Source organism: Odontesthes bonariensis, chromosome 14, assembly GCF_027942865.1.
Source record: "Odontesthes bonariensis isolate fOdoBon6 chromosome 14, fOdoBon6.hap1, whole genome shotgun sequence".
Classification (NCBI taxonomy): Eukaryota; Metazoa; Chordata; class Actinopteri; order Atheriniformes; family Atherinopsidae; genus Odontesthes; species Odontesthes bonariensis.
The window spans coordinates 302,079-320,839 of NC_134519.1; the positions used below are offsets into that span (position 1 = coordinate 302,079).

Below are 18,761 nucleotides of genomic sequence, written 5' to 3' on the forward strand. Positions count from 1 at the left end.
CAGAAATCACAACAAATCAACAACAAAAACAAAACAGAAATCACAACAAATCAACAACACAACAAATCAAAAACAAAACAGAAATCACAACAAATCAACAACAAAAACAAAACAGAAATCACAACAAATAAACAACAAAAACAAAACAGATCAACAACAAAAACAAATCAGAAACCACAAAAAAATCAACAACAAAAACAAAACAGAAACCACAATAAATCAAAAACAAAACAGAAATCACAACAAATCAACAACAAAAACAAAACAGAAACCACAATAAATCAACAACCACAACGACATAAAAAAAACTAAACAGAAATCACAACAAATCAACAACAAAAACAAAACAGAAATCACAAAACAGAAACCAAAACAAATCAACAACCACAACAAAACAGAGACCACAACAAATCAACAACCACAACAAAACAGAAACCACAACAAATCAGAAATCACAACAAATCAACAACCACAACAAATCAACAACAAAAACAAAACAGAAATCACAACAAATCAACAACCACAACGACATAAAAAAACCACAACAAATCAGAAATCACAACAAATCAACAACCACGACAAATCAACAACAAAAACAAAACAGAAATCACAACAAATCAACAACAAAACAGAAACCACAACAAATCAACAACAAAAACAAATCAGAAATCACAACAAAACAGAAATCACAACAAAACAGAAACCACAAAAAAATCAACAAAAACAAAACAGAAACCACAACAAATCAACAACACAACAAATCAAAAACAAAACAAATCAACAACAAAAACAAAACAGAAACCACAACAAATCAACAACCACAACGACATAAAAAAAACAAAACAGAAATCACAACAAATCAACAACAAAAACAAAACAGAAATCACAACAAATCAACAACACAACAAATCAAAAACAAAACAGAAATCACAACAAATCAACAACAAAAACAAAACAGAAATCACAACAAATAAACAACAAAAACAAAACAGAAATCACAACAAATAAACAACAAAAACAAAACAGATCAACAACAAAAACAAATCAGAAACCACAAAAAAATCAACAACAAAAACAAAACAGAAATCACAACAAATCAAAAACAAAACAGAAATCACAACAAATCAACAACAAAAACAAAACAGAAACCACAATAAATCAACAACCACAACGACATAAAAAAACACAACAAAACAGAAATCACAACAAACCACAACAAATCAACAACCACAACGACATAAAAAACCACAACAACCACAACAAAAGAGAAACCACAACAAATCAACAACAAAAACAAAACAAATCAACAACCACAACAACATAAAAAACCACAACAAAACAGAAACCACAACAAAACAGAAACCAAAACAAATCAACAACCACAACAAATCAACAACCACAACGACATAAAAAACCACCACAACAAAAGAGAAACCACAACAAATCAACAACAAAAACAAAACAAATCAACAACCACAACAACATAAAATACCACAACAAAACAGAAACCACAACAAAACAGAAACCAAAACAAATCAACAACCACAACAAATCAACAACAAAAACAAATCAGAAATCACAACAAATCAACAACAAAAACAAAACAGAAACCACAACAAATCAACAACATAAAAAACCACAACAAAACAGAAACCACAACAAAAACAAAACAGAAATCACAACAAATCAACAATCACAACAAATCAACAACCACAACAAATCTAACCCTAACAGCTGACACTCATCAGACACATTCTTACAGCAGCTTTATGGCTCCTGTGTAGACCGTCCAGTGTTTAGAATGTTTACGTGTCTGGGTCTGTGGGACTAAGCCCCTCCCCCTCTGTTGCAGCCAGCCAATCAGAGCAGCGCAGGGAGGCGAGGCTGCGGACGTCGTACACAGAGGATCTGCTGGGGATCGACTTCAGCTCTTCTGCTGCCTCAGGTGAGACCTGCTGGGCCCAGGGGTTCCTTCAGATGTTTGTGTTTGGAGAAGTGAACCTGGTCCCCGTGGTTCTGGTCCCACAGGTGCCCCCGTAGCTGCCCCCCCCACAGGTGCCCCAGACCACCTCGGGAGGATGATGGCGGCTCTCAGGCTGGATGGAGGGTCCAACAGAGACCAGCTGGGTGACTCCCCGGTGCAGAGCGTTCAGTCAGAGTCAGGCGGACCGTCCACAGGTGATGGACCCCGGCAGGACCTGCATCCTCTGAGGCCTCGGTCGGGACCAGAACCTGGAGCAGAACCTGGAGCAGAACTCAGCAAGGTGAGAAGCACCAGGATGTGTTTTAAATGGTGGTGGAGTTTCAGAAGCTCAGCATCAATTTTGAGATCTCTAAAGATCCTGAGAAGGATGTAAATAAAGTTCCTGCCTGTTCAGAGAGGCAGACAAACAAACAAACAGAGAACAAACAAACAAACAATCAGAGAACAAATACACAAACAAGCAGAGAACAAATACACAAACAAGCAGAGAACAAATACACAAACAAGCAGAGAACAAATACACAAACAAACAGAGAACAAATACACAAACAAACAGAGAACAAATACACAAACAAACAGAGAACAAATACACAAACAAACAGAGAACAAACACACAAACAGAACAAACATACAAGCAAAGAACAGAGGCAGACAAGCAGAGAACAGACGCAGACAAGCAGAGAACAGGCGCAGTCAAGCAGAGAACAGGCGCAGACAAGCAGAGAACAGACGCAGACAAGCAGAGAACAGACGCAGACAAGCAGAGAACAGACGCAGACAAGCAGAGAACAGACGCAGACAAGCAGAGAACGGCGCAGACAAGCAGAGAACAGGCGCAGACAAGCAGAGAACAGGCGCAGACAAGCAGAGAACAGACGCAGACAAGCAGAGAACAGGCGCAGACAAGCAGAGAACGGCGCAGACAAGCAGAGAACGGCGCAGACAAGCAGAGAACAGGCGCAGACAAGCAGAGAACGGCGCAGACAAGCAGAGAACAGGCGCAGACAAGCAGAGAACGGCGCAGACAAGCAGAGAACGGCGCAGACAAGCAGAGAACAGGCGCAGACAAGCAGAGAACAGGCGCAGACAAGCAGAGAACAGGCGCAGACAAGCAGAGAACAAACACGCAAACAAGCAGAGAACAAACACGCAAACAAGCAGAGAACAGAACTCGTTCCTCAGGTGAACTCTCACCTGTGTTCCTTCCTCAGGTGAACTCGTTCCTCAGGTGAATTCACACCTGTGTTCCTTCCTCAGGTGAACTCGTTCCTCAGGTGAATTCACACCTGTGTTCCTTCCTCAGGTGAACTCGTTCCTCAGGTGAATTCACACCTGTGTTCCTTCCTCAGGTGAACTTGTTCCTCAGGTGAACTCCTTCCTCAGGTGAACTCGTTCCTCAGGTGAATTCACACCTGTGTTCCTTCCTCAGGTGAACTTGTTCCTCAGGTGAACTCCTTCCTCAGGTGAACTCCTTCCTCAGGTGAACTCATTCCTCAGGTAAACTCCTTCCTCAGGTGAACTCTCACCTGTGTTCCTTCCTCAGGTGAACTCTCACCTGTGTTCCTTCCTCAGGTGAACTCGTTCCTCAGGTAAACTCCTTCCTCAGGTGAACTCTCACCTGTGTTCCTTCCTCAGGTGAACTCTCACCTGTGTTCCTTCCTCAGGTGAACTCGTTCCTCAGGTGAATTCACACCTGTGTTCCTTCCTCAGGTGAACTCGTTCCTCAGGTGAATTCACACCTGTGTTCCTTCCTCATGTGAACTTGTTCCTCAGGTGAACTCCTTCCTCAGGTGAACTCCTTCCTCAGGTGAACTCCTTCCTCAGGTGAACTCTCACCTGTGTTCCTTCCTCAGGTGAACTCCTTCCTCAGGTGAACTCTCACCTGTGTTCCTTCCTCAGGTGAACTCCTTCCTCAGGTGAACTCTCACCTGTGTTCCTTCCTCAGGTGAACTCACACCTGTGTTCCTTCCTCAGGTGAACTCGTTCCTCAGGTAAACTCCTTCCTCAGGTGAACTCACACCTGTGTTCCTTCCTCAGGTGAACTCCTTCCTCAGGTGAACTCTCACCTGTGTTCCTTCCTCAGGTGAACTCTCACCTGTGTTCCTTCCTCAGGTGAACTCTCACCTGTGTTCCTTCCTCAGGTGAACTCCTTCTTCAGGTGAACTCACACTTGTGTTCCTTCCTCAGGTGAACTCTCACCTGTGTTCCTTCCTCAGGTGAACTCGTTCCTCAGGTGAATTCACACCTGTGTTCCTTCCTCAGGTGAACTCGTTCCTCAGGTGAATTCACACCTGTGTTCCTTCCTCATGTGAACTTGTTCCTCAGGTGAACTCCTTCCTCAGGTGAACTCCTTCCTCAGGTGAACTCTCACCTGTGTTCCTTCCTCAGGTGAACTCCTTCCTCAGGTGAACTCTCACCTGTGTTCCTTCCTCAGGTGAACTCACACCTGTGTTCCTTCCTCAGGTGAACTCGTTCCTCAGGTAAACTCCTTCCTCAGGTGAACTCACACCTGTGTTCCTTCCTCAGGTGAACTCCTTCCTCAGGTGAACTCTCACCTGTGTTCCTTCCTCAGGTGAACTCTCACCTGTGTTCCTTCCTCAGGTGAACTCTCACCTGTGTTCCTTCCTCAGGTGAACTCTCACCTGTGTTCCTTCCTCAGGTGAACTCCTTCTTCAGGTGAACTCACACTTGTGTTCCTTCCTCAGGTGAACTCCTTCCTCAGGTGAACTCATTCCTCAGGTGAACTCATTCCTCAGGTAAACTCCTTCCTCAGGTGAACTCTCACCTGTGTTCCTTCCTTAGGTGAACTCCTTCTTCAGGTGAACTCACACTTGTGTTCCTTCCTCAGGTGAACTTGTTCCTCAGGTGAACTCACACATGTGTTCCTTCCTCAGGTGAACTCCTTCCTCAGGTGAACTCCTTCCTCAGGTGAACTCACACCTGTGTTCGTTCCTCAGGTGAACTCGTTCCTCAGGTGAACTCACACCTGTGTTCCTTCCTCAGGTGAACTCACACCTGTGTTCCTTCCTCAGGTGAACTCACACCTGTGTTCCTTCCTCAGGTGAACTCCTTCCTCAGGTGTGTTCCTTCCTCAGGTGAACTCCTTCCTCAGGTGTGTTCCTTCCTCAGGTGAACTCCTTCCTCAGGTGAACTCCTTCCTCAGGTGAACTCCTTCCTCAGGTGAAGTCGTTCCTCAGGTGAACTTCTTCCTCAGGTGAAGTCGTTCCTCAGGTGAACTCCTTCCTCAGGTGAACTCCTTCCTCAGGTGAACTCCTTCCTCAGGTGAACTCACACCTGTGTTCGTTCCTCAGGTGAACTCGTTCCTCAGGTGAACTTGTTCCTCAGGTGAACTCTCACCTGTGTTCTTTCCTCAGGTGAACTCTCACCTGTGTTCCTTCCTCAGGTGAACTCTCACCTGTGTTCCTTCCTCAGGTGAACTCCTTCCTCAGGTGAACTCTCACCTGTGTTCCTTCCTCAGGTGAACTCTCACCTGTGTTCCTTCCTCAGGTGAACTCCTTCCTCAGGTGAACTCTCACCTGTGTTCCTTCCTCAGGTGAACTCGTTCCTCAGGTAAACTCACACCTGTGTTCCTTCCTCAGGTGAACTCGTTCCTGTGTTCCTTCCTCAGGTGAACTCACACCTGTGTTCCTTCCTCAGGTGAACTCTCACCTGTGTTCCTTCCTCAGGTGAACTCACACCTGTGTTCCTTCCTCAGGTGAACTCGTTCCTCAGGTAAACTCACACCTGTGTTCCTTCCTCAGGTGAACTCGTTCCTCAGGTGAACTCCTTCCTCAGGTGAACTCTCACCTGTGTTCCTTCCTCAGGTGAACTCACACTTGTGTTCCTTCCTCAGGTGAACTCGTTCCTCAGGTGAACTCTCACCTGTGTTCCTTCCTCAGGTGAACTCTCACCTGTGTTCCTTCCTCAGGTGAACTCCTTCTTCAGGTGAACTCACACTTGTGTTCCTTCCTCAGGTGAACTCGTTCCTCAGGTGAACTCACACATGTGTTCCTTCCTCAGGTGAACTCCTTCCTCAGGTGAACTCCTTCCTCAGGTGAACTCACACCTGTGTTCCTTCCTCAGGTGAACTCCTTCCTCAGGTGAACTCACACCTGTGTTCCTTCCTCAGGTGAACTCGTTCCTCAGGTGAACTCGTTCCTCAGGTGAACTCGTTCCTCAGGTGAACTCGTTCCTCAGGTGAACTCCTTCCTCAGGTGAACTCACACCTGTGTTCGTTCCTCAGGTGAACTCGTTCCTCAGGTGAACTCACACCTGTGTTCCTTCCTCAGGTGAACTCCTTCCTCAGGTGAACTCACACCTGTGTTCCTTCCTCAGGTGAACTCGTTCCTCAGGTGAACTCGTTCCTCAGGTGAACTCGTTCCTCAGGTGAACTCGTTCCTCAGGTGAACTCTCACCTGTGTTCCTTCCTCAGGTGAACTCGTTCCTCAGGTGAACTCGTTCCTCAGGTGAACTCCTTCCTCAGGTGAACTCCTTCCTCAGGTGTGTTCCTTCCTCAGGTGAACTCGTTCCTCAGGTGAACTCCTTCCTCAGGTGAACTCCTTCCTCAGGTGAAGTCGTTCCTCAGGTGAACTCCTTCCTAAGGTGAACTCCTTCCTCAGGTGAAGTCGTTCCTCAGGTGAACTCCTTCCTCAGGTGAACTCACACCTGTGTTCGTTCCTCAGGTGAACTCATTCCTCAGGTGAACTCGTTCCTCAGGTGAACTCACACCTGTGTTCGTTCCTCAGGTGAACTCGTTCCTCAGGTGAACTCACACCTGTGTTCGTTCCTCAGGTGAACTCATTCCTCAGGTGAACTCGTTCCTCAGGTGAACTCGTTCCTCAGGTGAACTCGTTCCTCAGGTGAACTCACACCTGTGTTCCTTCCTCAGGTGAACTCGTTCCTCAGGTGAACTCTCACCTGTGTTCTTTCCTCAGGTGAACTCTCACCTGTGTTCCTTCCTCAGGTGAACTCGTTCCTCAGGTGAACTCTCACCTGTGTTCCTTCCTCAGGTGAACTCCTTCCTCAGGTGAACTCGTTCCTCAGGTGAACTCTCACCTGTGTTCCTTCCTCAGGTGAACTCCTTCCTCAGGTGAACTCACACCTGTGTTCGTTCCTCAGGTGAACTCATTCCTCAGGTGAACTCGTTCCTCAGGTGAACTCACACCTGTGTTCGTTCCTCAGGTGAACTCGTTCCTCAGGTGAACTCACACCTGTGTTCGTTCCTCAGGTGAACTCATTCCTCAGGTGAACTCGTTCCTCAGGTGAACTCGTTCCTCAGGTGAACTCGTTCCTCAGGTGAACTCACACCTGTGTTCCTTCCTCAGGTGAACTCGTTCCTCAGGTGAACTCTCACCTGTGTTCTTTCCTCAGGTGAACTCTCACCTGTGTTCCTTCCTCAGGTGAACTCGTTCCTCAGGTGAACTCTCACCTGTGTTCCTTCCTCAGGTGAACTCCTTCCTCAGGTGAACTCGTTCCTCAGGTGAACTCTCACCTGTGTTCCTTCCTCAGGTGAACTCCTTCCTCAGGTGAACTCTCACCTGTGTTCCTTTCTCAGCTCGCAGCCCGGCTCCCCCCGGACCAGGCGGCGGTCTTCCTGGCTCTGATGATGCTGAAGGGACGGAGCTTCAGTTCAGCTGATGTCATCGAGGCCGTCCGGCTCAACAGAGATTTCCCATCAGCCCTCAGGTTCCTGACTCACACCTGCCCCATCTGTCGTGACCAGGTGTCTTTCAGCAAGGTGAGAGGCGGCGCCCGAGCCAGCCAATCAGAGCGCACATGGGTGGTGGCTGTACTTCCTGCCTCTTCTTCTTCTGCGCCTGTATTTCCTGCAGATCATCACCATGACCCACTGCTCCTGCTTCCTGTGTCGGACGTGTTTCGCTGCGTTCTTCTCCGTGGCCATCAAGGAGCGCGGCGTGGAGCAGCTGGTGTGCCCCCAGTGTGGCCGCCCGGAGGTCAGAGGTCAGGGGGGGCTGGAGGACGCCATGGACTACTTTAGCCTGCTGGACACGCAGGTGAGTGGGACGCACAGGTGAGACACACAGGTGAGACGCACACAGGTGAGACACAGACAGGTGAGACACACACAGGTGAGAGACACACAGGTGAGAGGGACAGGTGAGACGCACACAGGTGAGTGGGACGCACAGGTGAGACACACAGGTGAGACGCACACAGGTGAGACGCACGCACAGGTGAGTGAGACACAGACAGGTGAGTGAGACACAGACAGGTGAGTGAGAGACGCACAGGTGAGACACACAGGTGAGACGCACACAGGTGAGACACAGACAGGTGAGAGACACACACAGGTGAGAGACACACAGGTGAGACACAGGTGAGAGGGACAGGTGAGACGCACACAGGTGAGACACACAGGTGAGTGGGACGCACAGGTGAGACACACAGGTGAGACGCACACAGGTGAGACGCACCCAGGTGAGACACAGACAGGTGAGAGACACACAGGTGAGACAGACAGGTGAGAGACACACACAGACAGGTGAGACACACACAGACAGGTGAGAGACAGACAGGTGAGACGCACACAGACAGGTGAGAGACAGACAGGTGAGACACACACAGACAGGTGAGAGACAGACAGGTGAGACACAGACAGGTGAGTGAGAGACGCACAGGTGAGACACACACAGGTGAGACACACACAGGTGAGACACACACAGGTGAGACACACACAGGTGAGACACACAGGTGAGACACACACAGGTGAGACACACACAGGTGAGACACACACAGGTGAGACACACAGGTGAGACACACACACAGGTGAGTGAGACACACAGGTGTGAGATCATTTTTTGTTGGCGTCTCATGGTGTCTTTGTTTTTGTCTCAGATTCGTCACTTCCTGCCTCCTCAGATCCATGAACTCTTCCAGAGGAAACTCAGAGACCGAGCCCTGCAGGAGATGCCCAGCTTCTGCTGGTGTGCTCATGTAAGACCCCCTGAGACCAGGACCAGGACTTATCACACCTGGACCAGGACCAGCACATTTCAGACCAGGACCAGGACTTATCAGACCAGGACCAGCACATTTCAGACCAGGACCAGGACTTATCAGACCAGGACCAGCACATTTCAGACCAGGACCAGGACTTATCAGACCAGGACCAGCACATTTCAGACCAGGACCAGCACATTTCAGACCAGGACCAGCACACATCAGACCAGGACCAGCACACATCAGACCAGGACCCGCACACATCAGACCAGGACCAGCACACATCAGACCAGGACCAGCACACATCAGACCAGGACCAGCACATATCACACCAGGACCAGCACATATCAGACCAGGACCAGCACATATCAGACCAGGACCAGCACATTTCAGTCCTGGACCAGCACATTTCAGTCCAGGACCAGCACATTTCAGTCCTGGACCAGCACATTTCAGTCCTGGACCAGCACATTTCAGACCTGGACCAGCACATTTCAGACCAGGACCAGCACATTTTAGACCTGGACCAGGACTTATCACACCTGGACCAAGGCTTATCAGACCAGGACCAGGACATTTCACACCAGGACCAGCACACATCAGACCAGGACCAGCACATATCACACCAGGACCAGCACATATCAGACCAGGACCAGCACATATCACACCAGGACCAGCACATATCAGACCAGGACCAGCACATATCAGACCAGGACCAGCACATTTCAGTCCTGGACCAGCACATTTCAGTCCTGGACCAGCACATTTCAGTCCTGGACCAGCACATTTCAGTCCTGGACCAGCACATTTCAGACCAGGACCAGCACATTTCAGACCTGGACCAGGACTTATCACACCTGGACCAAGGCTTATCAGACCAGGACCAGGACATTTCACACCAGGACCAGCACATATCACACCAGGACCAGCACCAGCACATATCAGACCAGGACCAGCACATATCAGACCAGGACCAGCACATATCAGACCAGGACCAGAACATCTCAGACCAGGACCAGCACACATCAGACCAGGACCAGCACACATCAGACCAGGACCAGACCATCTCAGACCAGGACCAGTACATATCAGACCAGGACCAGCACATATCAGACCAGGACCAGAACATCTCAGACCAGGACCAGCACATCTCAGACCAGGACCAGACCATCTCAGACCAGGACCAGCACATATCAGACCAGGACCAGCACATATCAGACCAGGACCAGCACATATCAGACCAGGACCAGCACATATCAGACCAGGACCAGCACATATCAGACCAGGACCAGCACATATCAGACCAAGACCAGCACAACTCAGACCAGGAGTCCTAAGTGAGTCCGGTCTGACCCATTAACGGGGCGCTGTGTGTTCCAGTGTTCCTTCAGGATGCTCCATGAGGCCCAGTGGTTGGGTGGGGGACTAAGTGAGTCCGGTCTGACCCATTAACGGGGCGTTGTGTGTTCCAGTGTTCCTTCGGGATGCTCCATGAGGCCCAGCGGTTGGGTGGGGGACTAAGTGAGTCCGGTCTGACCCATTAACGGGGCGTTGGGTGTTCCAGTGTTCCTTCGGGATGCTCCATGAGGCCCAGCGGTTGGGTGGGGGACTAAGTGAGTCCGGTCTGACCCATTAACGGGGCGTTGTGTGTTTCAATGTTCCTTCAGGATGCTCCATGAGGCTGAGCGGTTGGGTGGGGGACTAAGTGAGTCCGGTCTGACCCATTAACGGGGCGTTGTGTGTTCCAGTGTTCCTTCGGGATGCTCCATGAGGCCCAGCGGTTGGGTGGGGGACTAAGTGAGTCCGGTCTGACCCATTAACGGGGCGTTGTGTGTTCCAGTGTTCCTTCAGGATGCTCCATGAGGCCCAGCGGTTGGGTGGGGGACTAAGTGAGTCCGGTCTGACCCATTAACGGGGCGTTGGGTGTTCCAGTGTTCCTTCGGGATGCTCCATGAGGCCCAGCGGTTGGGTGGGGGACTAAGTGAGTCCGGTCTGACCCATTAACGGGGCGTTGTATGCAGGGCTTTAAATTAACACCAGCCAACCGGCCAAATGCTGGTGAAATTTAAGTTTGGCTGGTAGAAAAGACCAACTTACTAGCCACTTTGACCCATTAGTGAGTGTGTGTTTGGCTAGTGAGATTAACATCAACTAGCCATTTTGGCTGGTGATGAAAAAAGTTAATTTAGAGCCCTGGTTGTGTGTTCCAGTGTTCCTTCGGGATGCTCCATGAGGCCCAGCGGTTGGGTGGGGGACTAAGTGAGTCCGGTCTGACCCATTAACGGGGCGTTGTGTGTTCCAGTGTTCCTTCGGGATGCTCCATGAGGCCCAGCGGTTGGGTGGGGGACTAAGTGAGTCCGGTCTGACCCATTAACGGGGCGTTGTGTGTTCCAGTGTTCCTTCGGGATGCTCCATGAGGCCCAGTGGTTGGGTGGGGGACTAAGTGAGTCCGGTCTGACCCATTAATGGGGCGTTGGGTGTTCCAGTGTTCCTTCGGGATGCTCCATGAGGCCCAGTGGTTGGGTGGGGGACTAAGTGAGTCCGGTCCGACCCATTAATGGGGCATTGTGTGTTCCAGTGTTCCTTCGGGATGCTCCATGAGGCCCAGCGGTTGGGTGGGGGACTAAGTGAGTCCGGTCCGACCCATTAACGGGGCGTTGTGTGTTCCAGTGTTCCTTCGGGATGCTCCATGAGGCCCAGCGGTTGGGTGGGGGACTAAGTGAGTCCGGTCTGACCCATTAACGGGGCGTTGTGTGTTCCAGTGTTCCTTCGGGATGCTCCATGAGGCCCAGCGGTTGGGTGGGGGACTAAGTGAGTCCGGTCTGACCCATTAACGGGGCGTTGTGTGTTCCAGTGTTCCTTCGGGATGCTCCATGAGGCACAGCGGTTGGGTGGGGGACTAAGTGAGTCCGGTCTGACCCATTAACGGGGCATTGTGTGTTCCAGTGTTCCTTCGGGATGCTCCATGAGGCACAGCGGTTGGGTGGGGGACTAAGTGAGTCCGGTCTGACCCATTAACGGGGCGTTGGGTGTTCCAGTGTTCCTTCAGGATGCTCCATGAGGCCCAGCGGTTGGGTGGGGGACTAAGTGAGTCCGGTCTGACCCATTAACGGGGCGTTGGGTGTTCCAGTGTTCCTTCGGGATGCTCCATGAGGCCCAGCGGTTGGGTGGGGGACTAAGTGAGTCCGGTCTGACCCATTAATGGGGCGTTGTGTGTTCCAGTGTTCCTTCAGGATGCTCCATGAGGCCGAGCGGTTGGGTGGGGGACTAAGTGAGTCCGGTCTGACCCATTAATGGGGCGTTGGGTGTTCCAGTGTTCCTTCGGGATGCTCCATGAGGCCCAGCGGTTGGGTGGGGGACTAAGTGAGTCCGGTCTGACCCATTAACGGGGCGTTGTGTGTTCCAGTGTTCCTTCGGGATGCTCCATGAGGCCCAGCGGTTGGGTGGGGGACTAAGTGAGTCCGGTCTGACCCATTAACGGGGCGTTGTGTGTTCCAGTGTTCCTTCGGGATGCTCCATGAGGCACAGCGGTTGGGTGGGGGACTAAGTGAGTCCGGTCTGACCCATTAACGGGGCGTTGGGTGTTCCAGTGTTCCTTCAGGATGCTCCATGAGGCCCAGCGGTTGGGTGGGGGACTAAGTGAGTCCGGTCTGACCCATTAACGGGGCGTTGGGTGTTCCAGTGTTCCTTCGGGATGCTCCATGAGGCCCAGCGGTTGGGTGGGGGACTAAGTGAGTCCGGTCTGACCCATTAATGGGGCGTTGTGTGTTCCAGTGTTCCTTCAGGATGCTCCATGAGGCCGAGCGGTTGGGTGGGGGACTAAGTGAGTCCGGTCTGACCCATTAATGGGGCGTTGGGTGTTCCAGTGTTCCTTCGGGATGCTCCATGAGGCCCAGCGGTTGGGTGGGGGACTAAGTGAGTCCGGTCTGACCCATTAACGGGGCGTTGTGTGTTCCAGTGTTCCTTCGGGATGCTCCATGAGGCCCAGCGGTTGGGTGGGGGACTAAGTGAGTCCGGTCTGACCCATTAACGGGGCGTTGTGTGTTCCAGTGTTCCTTCGGGATGCTCCATGAGGCCCAGCGGTTGGGTGGGGGACTAAGTGAGTCCGGTCTGACCCATTAACGGGGCGTTGTGTGTTCCAGTGTTCCTTCGGGATGCTTCATGAGGCCCAGCGGTTGAGGATGGACTGTCCCAGCTGTAAGAAGAGCACCTGCTCCCGGTGCAGAGAACCTGTAAGCACACACAGGTCAGCCTCACCAGGTGTCCTCAGGAGACACCGAGCCTCTGTAGAACCAGAACCTGACCTCGCTCTGTGTCCCCTACAGTGGTCCCCCCAGCATCAGGGACTCTCCTGTGAGCAGTTCAGAGTCTGGCAGCAGCAGAACCAGCCGGACTGCCGCCGCGCCCCTCTGCTCCCCAACAGCATCGGTATGTATCTTTGTTCCCAAAGATATTCATATAAGAACATTTATTTCTCCAAAAAGGTCCAAAATGAACCAATAATTCCAGATAGACTTTGAAATTAAAAAAATAACTTTCTACATAGTAAATCATGTTCAGCCTTGTCCTGGTCAGGGTCTTGGTCAGGGTCTTGGTCAGGGTCAGGGTCCTGGTCAGGGTCTTGGTCAGGGTCCTGGTCTTGGTCAGGGTCCTGGTCAGGGTCTTGGTCAGGGTCTTGGTCAGGGTCCTGGTCTTGGTCAGGGTCCTGGTCAGGGTCTTGGTCAGGGTCTTGGTCAGGGTCCTGGTCTTGGTCAGGGTCCTGGTCAGGGTCTTGGTCAGGGTCTTGGTCAGGGTCCTGGTCTTGGTCAGGGTCTTGGTCAGGGTCCTGGTCAGGGTCTTGGTCAGGGTCCTGGTCAGGGTCTTGGTCAGGGTCCTGGTCTTGGTCAGGGTCTTGGTCAGGGTATTGGTCCTGGTCAGGGTCAGGGTCAGGGTCTTGGTCAGGGTCCTGGTCAGGGTCCTGGTCAGGGTCTTGGTCAGGGTCCTGGTCAGGGTCTTGGTCAGGGTGCAGTCCCGGGCGGGTTCAGCTGTGTGTGTTGTCCTGTGCAGCTCAGAACCTAACGAGGCTAACGATGTCCTTTTGTCTTCAGAGTGTCCCCAATGCATGCTGGTCTTCAGCTGGTCTAAAGGAGGCTGTCTCCACCTCAGCTGCAGTCAGTGTGGACATCAGTTCTGTGGTGGATGCAGTCAGCGCTTCGCTGTTGGACCCGTGAGTCTGTCTTTGTCTTTGTCTTTGTTTTTGTTTGTCTTTGTCTGTTTTAAATGTTCTCACTGAGGATCCACACTGAAGCCCAGTCAGAACCTCTGGTGGGACATAGTCTCGTTGGAACAGAGTCCCGTTGGGACAGAGTTCTGGTGGGACAGAGTCCTGTTGGGACAGAGTCCTGTTGGGACAGAGTCCCGGTGGGACTCGCCAGGACTCTGTCCCACCTGTGAGTTCAACTGTGAGTTCACCTGAATGTTCACCTGAATGTTTACCTGTGAGTTCACCTGAATGTTCACCTGTGAGTTCACCTGTGAGTTCACCTGAATGTTCACCTGAATGTTCACCTGTGAGTTCACCTGTGAGTTCACCTGTGAGTTCACCTGAATGTTCACCTGTGAATTCACCTGAATGTTCACCTGTGAGTTCACCTGTGAGTTCACCTGAGAGTTCACCTGAATGTTCACCTGAGAGTTCACCTGAATGTTCACCTGTGAGTTCACCTGAATGTTCACCTGTGAGTTCACCTGAATGTTCACCTGAATGTTCACCTGTGAGTTCACCAGTGAGCTTACCTGTGAGTTCACCTGAATGTTCACCTGTGAGTTCACCTGAATGTTCACCTGTGAGTTCACCTGTGAGTTCACCTGTGAGTTCACCTGAGAGTTCACCTGAGAGTTCACCTGAATGTTTACCTGTGAGTTCACCTGAATGTTCACCTGAATGTTCACCTGTGAGTTCACCAGTGAGCTTACCTGTGAGTTCACCTGTGAGTTCACCTGTGAGTTCACCAGTGAGCTTACCTGTGAGTTCACCTGATCTCTGCTGCTCTGTGGGACCCCCTTTAGGCCTGCAGCTTCTCTGCTGAGTGTGGAACCAAAGGTCTTCATGCCCACCACCCCAGGGACTGCCTGTACCACCTCAGAGACTGGAGCGTGAGCCGTCTGCACCTGCTGCTCCAGGTAAGCCACACCTGAAGGCTGAATGCCCCCCCTGCTCAGGGCTCATGGTAACCCTAACCCTTATGCTGTGGTGTCTCTCAGCATTACAGAGCGTCTCCTTCCTGGTTGGAACCGGCCAACGGCAGCTCAGCTGATCCCAGTGAGACAGGTGAGACCTCCCTCTGCTCATCTGGTGGAATCTGTCTCCCAGGAATCTGTCTCCCAGGAATCTGTCTCCCAGGAATCTGTCTCCCAGGATTCTGTCTCCCAGGAATCTGTCTCCCAGGAATCTGTCTCCCAGGAATCTGTCTCCCAGGAATCTGTCTCCTAGGAATCTGTCTCCCAGGAATCTGTCTCCTAGGAATCTGTCTCCCAGGAATCTGTCTCCCAGTTGAATCTGTCTCCCAGGAATCTGTCTCCCAGGAATCTGTCTCCCAGGAATCTGTCTCCCAGGAATCTGTCTCCCAGGAATCTGTCTCCCAGGAATCTGTCTCCCAGTTGAATCTGTCTCCCAGTTGAATCTGTCTCCCAGTTGAATCTGTCTCCCAGGAGAATCTGTCTCCTAGGAATCTGTCTCCCAGGAGAATCTGTCTCCCAGTTGAATCTGTCTCCCAGTTGAATCTGTCTCCCAGTTGAATCTGTCTCCCAGGAATCTGTCTCCCAGGAATCTGTCTCCCAGTTGAATCTGTCTCCCAGTTGAATCTGTCTCCCAGTTGAATCTGTCTCCCAGTTGAATCTGTCTCCCAGTTGAATCTGTCTCCGAGAATCTGTCTCCCAGTTGAATCTGTCTCCGAGAATCTGTCTCCCAGTTGAATCCGTCTCCCAGTTGAATCTGTCTCCCAGTTGAATCTGTCTCCCAGTTGAATCTGTCTCCCAGTCGAATCTGTCTCCCAGGAATCTGTCTCCCAGGAATCTGTCTCCCAGTTGAATCTGTCTCCCAGTTGAATCTGTCTCCCAGTTGAATCTGTCTCCCAGTTGAATCTGTCTCCCAGTTGAATCTATCTCCCAGTTGAATCTGTCTCCCAGTTGAATCTGTCTCCCAGTTGAATCTGTCTCCCAGTTGAATCTGTCTCAGAGAATCTGTCTCCCAGGAATCTGTCTCCCAGTTGAATCTGTCTCCCAGTTGAATCTGTCTCCCAGTTGAATCTGTCTCCCAGTTGAATCTGTCTCCCAGTTGAATCTGTCTCCCAGGAGAATCTGTCTCCCAGTTGAATCTGTCTCCAGTTGAATCTGTCTCCCAGTTGAATCTGTCTCCGAGAATCTGTCTCCCAGTTGAATCTGTCTCCGAGAATCTGTCTCCCAGTTGAATCTGTCTCCCAGTTGAATCTGTCTCCCAGTTAAATCTGTCTCCCAGTTAAATCTGTCTCCCAGTTGAATCTGTCTCCCAGTTGAATCTGTCTCCCAGTTGAATCTGTCTCCCAGTTGAATCTGTCTCCGAGAATCTGTCTCCCAGTTGAATTCAATTCAATTCATTTTTATTTATATAGCGCCAAATACAACAAATGTCATCTCAAGGCACTTAGATAGTAAGTCCAATTCAAGCCAATTGGAATTCAATTAATTAATAATAATCATAATTCATAAAATAATCCAATTCGTTCATATAGAGCCAATTCAAAAACAATTTCCTAGCTAAGAAAACCAACAGATTGCACTGAAAACTTTTTGTTTTTCGGTCCAATCTCCCGGCCTGAGCGGCGTGCCTGAGGCGACTGTGGAGAGAAACGACTCCCTTTTAACAGGAAGAAACCTCTGGCAGAACCAGACTCAGGAAGGGTGGCCATCCGCCTCCACCAGCTGGGGTTTGAGAAGACAGAAAAGGGGGGGAGGGGGGCAGGGGGCCACCGCGATGGCGGCACTGTAACACCATTCAAAGGATATCTGTTGGAACAGGGAAACACGAGTTAATGACCACAATAATGTCACATATACATAAAGAGAGTAAAGTGAGGAAAGGTGTGTCAGATGAGGCCCCCCAGCAGTCTAGGCCTATAGCAGCTTAACTATGGGATGTTTCAGGATCACCTGAGCCATCCCTAACTATAAGCTCTATCAAAAAGGAAAGTTTTAAGCCTGGTCTTAAAAGTGGAAAGGGTGTCTGCTTCCCGGACATTTACTGGCAGCTGGTTCCACAAGAGAGGGGCCTGATAACTGAAGGCTCTGCCTCCCATTCTACTTTTAGAAACTCTGGGAATCTCAAGTAAACCTGCAGTTTGGGAACGAAGTGCTCTGTTAGGAAAATATCTTACAATGAGATCTTTAAGATATGATGGAGTTCGGTCATTAAGAGCTTTATATGTAAGGAGAAGAATCTTAAATTCTATTCTGAATTTAACAGGGAGCCAATGAAGAGAAGCTAAAACTGGAGAAATATGATCTCTGCTGTTAGTTCTCATCAGAACTCTGGCTGCAGCATTTTGGATCAGCTGGAGGCTTTTCAGAGAATATGTGGGACAGCCCAATAATAAAGAATTACAGTAGTCCAATCCTGAAGTAACAAATGCATGGAGCAGTTTTTCTGCATCACTCTGAGACAAGATGTTCCTGATTTTAACAATATTACGAAGGTGAAAGAAGGCAGTCCTAGAAACCTGTTTTATATGCAAGTCAAATGATAAGTTCTGGTCAAAAATAACTCCAAGGTTCCTCACTGTAGAACTAGAAGCCAAGGAAATACCATCTAGAGTAACTATATAGCTAGACAATTTCTCCCTGAAGCGCTCAGGTCCAAAGATAACGACTTCAGTTTTGTCTGAATTTAGAAGCAGACATTTCTGAGTCATCCAGGTCTTTATGTCTTTAAGACATGCTTGTAGTCTGACCAACCTATTGGTTTCATCTGGTTTTATAGATAAGTACAGCTGAGTATCATCAGCATAGCAATGGAAATTTATGCCATGCTGTCTAATAATGTTACCTAATGGAAGCATGTATAAAGTAAAAAGAATCGGTCCAAGCACAGAACCCTGAGGAACTCCATGACTTACTCTGGTGTGTGAGGAAGATTCTTCATTTACAAGAACAAACTGAAATCTATCAGATAAATATGACTTAAACCAGCCTAATGCAGTTCCTTTAATCCCAATAACATGTTCAAGTCTGTGTAATAAGATACTGTGATCGACCGTATCAAATGCAGCACTGAGATCCAACAGGACAAGCACAGACACAAGTCCGCTATCAGAGGCTAAGAGGAGATCATTGGTAACTTTCAGCAGTGCAGTTTCTGTGCTATGATGCACTCTGAATCCTGACTGAAACTCTTCAAACAGATTATTTCTGTGTAAGTGATCACAAAGCTGAGCTGCAACTATTTTTTCAAGAACTTTAGACATAAAAGGGAGATTGGATATAGGTCTATAATGAGCCAACACTTCTGAATCAAGAGTAGGTTTTTTAAGTAAAGGTTTAATTACAGCAACCTTAAAAGTCTGAGGTACATATCCTGTCAACAAAGACAGATTGATCAAATCCAATATGGAAGTGTCAATTAATGGGAAAACCTCCTTGAACAGTCTGGTTGGGATTGGGTCTAAAACACAAGTTGATGGTTTAGAAGAGACTATTGCTGTTGTTAGTTCAGAGAGATCAACTGGGCAGAAGCCGTCTAAATACAAATCAGGTTCTAAAGATACTTCTACAGCTGCTGTACTTGATGATACATCACTGATAATAG

General features: G+C 49.7%; 1 protein-coding gene across 1 annotated transcript in view; it reads left to right on the forward strand.

Moving 5' to 3' along the window:
• Window positions 1–18,761, forward strand: part of LOC142398461 (E3 ubiquitin-protein ligase RNF31) — a 61,954-nt gene that overhangs the window by 14,876 nt on the left and 28,317 nt on the right. Inside the window, exons 7-16 of the mRNA XM_075482446.1 lie at window positions 1,853–1,945; window positions 2,029–2,264; window positions 7,539–7,721; window positions 7,816–7,998; window positions 8,840–8,938; window positions 13,087–13,176; window positions 13,270–13,372; window positions 14,032–14,150; window positions 14,993–15,106; window positions 15,188–15,254. Coding sequence (XP_075338561.1) covers window positions 1,853–1,945; window positions 2,029–2,264; window positions 7,539–7,721; window positions 7,816–7,998; window positions 8,840–8,938; window positions 13,087–13,176; window positions 13,270–13,372; window positions 14,032–14,150; window positions 14,993–15,106; window positions 15,188–15,254 — 1,287 coding nt within the window. The remainder of the gene's footprint in view (window positions 1–1,852; window positions 1,946–2,028; window positions 2,265–7,538; window positions 7,722–7,815; window positions 7,999–8,839; window positions 8,939–13,086; window positions 13,177–13,269; window positions 13,373–14,031; window positions 14,151–14,992; window positions 15,107–15,187; window positions 15,255–18,761) is intronic.